The following is a 1,952-nucleotide window of genomic DNA, read 5'->3' as shown; positions in this document are numbered from 1 at the left end:
TGAAGCGGGGGATGTGGAGAACCCGTGGGGGTGAGTGGAGGCGTGTGTGTGTGTGTGTGTGTGTGGGGAGGGGGGGGTGAGTGAGAGGGTGTGTCCCCTTCTGTGCAAAGGGCAAGGTGAGGATGTGGACAACCTGTGCGTCTGTGTGTCTGGGGGTTGTCCACTTCTCTGCGTAGGAGTAAGGGGAGGATGTGGAGAAAAGTGGGTGCGTTAATGGGCTTGTTCCTTTCTGTGCATGAGCAGAGGGAGAATGTGGATAAGCTCCCCCCACAGCTCTGTGCACATGTGTGCATGCCGATGTAGGTGTGTATGTCCCCTTTTGCATGAGAGTAAAGAGATGTGGAGAAGCTCTAGGTGTGTGCATGTGTGTATATATTTGTGTGTGCAGGGGTGTCCCCATCTGTGTATGGGGGTGAGGGGAGGATGTGATGAAGCCCTGGGGGATGTGCATGCATGCACATGTGTACAGGGGGTGTCCCTTTCTGTGCATTGGGGTAAAGGGAGGATGTGGAGAAGCCTGTGAATGTGCACATGTATGCATTTGTGGGGGTGTCTCCTGTGCATGAGAGCAGGGGGAGGATGTGGAGAAGCCCAGTGTTAGGGGGAGGGTTGTCCCCTTCTGTGCATGGAGGTAAAGGGAAGATATGGAGAAGCCCTTATGGTGTGTGTTGGGATTTGCAGGGGTGTGTGTGTGTGGTGTGTGTTTCCTCTTGTGCCTGGGGGCAGAGGGAGGATGCAGAGAAGCCCTGTGGAGTGTGGGTATGTGTGTGGGGGTCCCCTTCTGCACATGGGGAAGGGGGTGAATGTGGAGAACCCCTGGGGGTGGAGGGAAGGCAGGCTGTCTTTTGCCGGGTGACCATGTAGAGGTTGGGAGGGGGGAAAGTTGTGCTGTGCTGTGCAGGGGCGGGGTGTGAAGAAGCCTGGGGGAAGAGGGTTGTGGCAAAACTTTGTGTGGGGCTGTCCCCCTCTGTGTAGGGGCAGAATATGGAGAAATCATTGTGGAGAGAGTGTATCCCCCCTCTTGTGCATGGGGCCAGGTGGAGGTTTCTCAGGCAGTGGGTAAAACCCTTTATGTCCTGCTCTCTTCCAGAGCTGGACTTGAATACGAAGTGTATTGTGGAGATGGAAGGGAATCAGACTGTGCTGCATCCTCCGCCTTCCAACACCAAACAGGGAGAAAACAGGTAAAAACACAAAAGAGATTGCTTACCTGGGCCTGTGTCTGATCCTGCCTAGCTTCGATGAAGCAGTGGGTTAGGACCTTGAATTGTTTGAGTGCTTTTGTTAAAGGAGCAGTAGTTTCTCAAATCACTCTGGGTCTCTTTTGGAGGCCATTGCAGCTGGCTAGGAACGGGTCTGATGCTCTTTTGCTCACAGCATCGGAAACTAGAGTTGTTCTAAATGGAATTACATCAGTTAGACGTTGGAATTAGGCCCCAAGTTGCTGGTTCCAGGAACCCTTGGAGGAATTAGGAGCATTGGTATTATGTGTGTGGACACAAGGCGATCACTTGTAGACTTCGCTGTTCAAAGTTGATTGTTTTGTTGACTATTAGATAAGGTAGATTATTGGTCAGTTATGACTGTTAGTAATAGTTTTGGCCCTTTCTGTCATAGGGACACTGTTAATGAGCTGCTGTAACCTTCAGGTTTGATTTATGAAAGCAGAAGTGTGCTTTGAATTTTGCAGATGCTAGGGATTGTTTTTTGTTTTTTTTAAAGACTGTATTTACTAGGTTGCAACATAGTTGCATTTGAAATGTTGGAACTCCTGGCTCCCTTGTTAGTACTTCATAGAGCAGCACAGCTTTAGAGGAGTGTGCTAAAGTAAATGGGAAAGTTGGCATTAGTTGTGAAGCCCCTATAAAGAGTACTTTTGGAAATGGTCCAAAATACTAGTGCACCAAACTAAAAATAGATCAGAACAGGAAAGACTCCCCCCCCCCCCCCCC

The 1,952-nt window shown here is 50.1% G+C and overlaps 1 protein-coding gene across 4 annotated transcripts in view; it reads left to right on the top strand.

The window, feature by feature from the left end:
• The first annotated feature begins 1,056 nt into the window (after positions 1-1,056).
• The window catches only part of KIF13A (kinesin family member 13A), a 242,266-nt gene continuing 241,370 nt past the window's right edge, over positions 1,057-1,952 (top strand). For all 4 annotated transcript variants that reach the window (XM_019523183.1, XM_019523166.1, XM_019523174.1 and 1 more), the window contains exon 1: positions 1,057-1,184. In XM_019523183.1, the coding sequence (XP_019378728.1) occupies positions 1,072-1,184 (113 nt within the window). In that variant the 5' untranslated portion in view covers positions 1,057-1,071. The remainder of the gene's footprint in view (positions 1,185-1,952) is intronic.

This window comes from Gavialis gangeticus, unplaced genomic scaffold (genome assembly GCF_001723915.1).
Source record: "Gavialis gangeticus isolate Ggan-Ray unplaced genomic scaffold, GavGan_comp1, whole genome shotgun sequence".
NCBI classification, from domain to species: Eukaryota; Metazoa; Chordata; order Crocodylia; family Gavialidae; genus Gavialis; species Gavialis gangeticus.
Note: the sequence above shows the minus strand (reverse complement) of the source record. Positions and strands in the feature narration are given on the sequence as shown.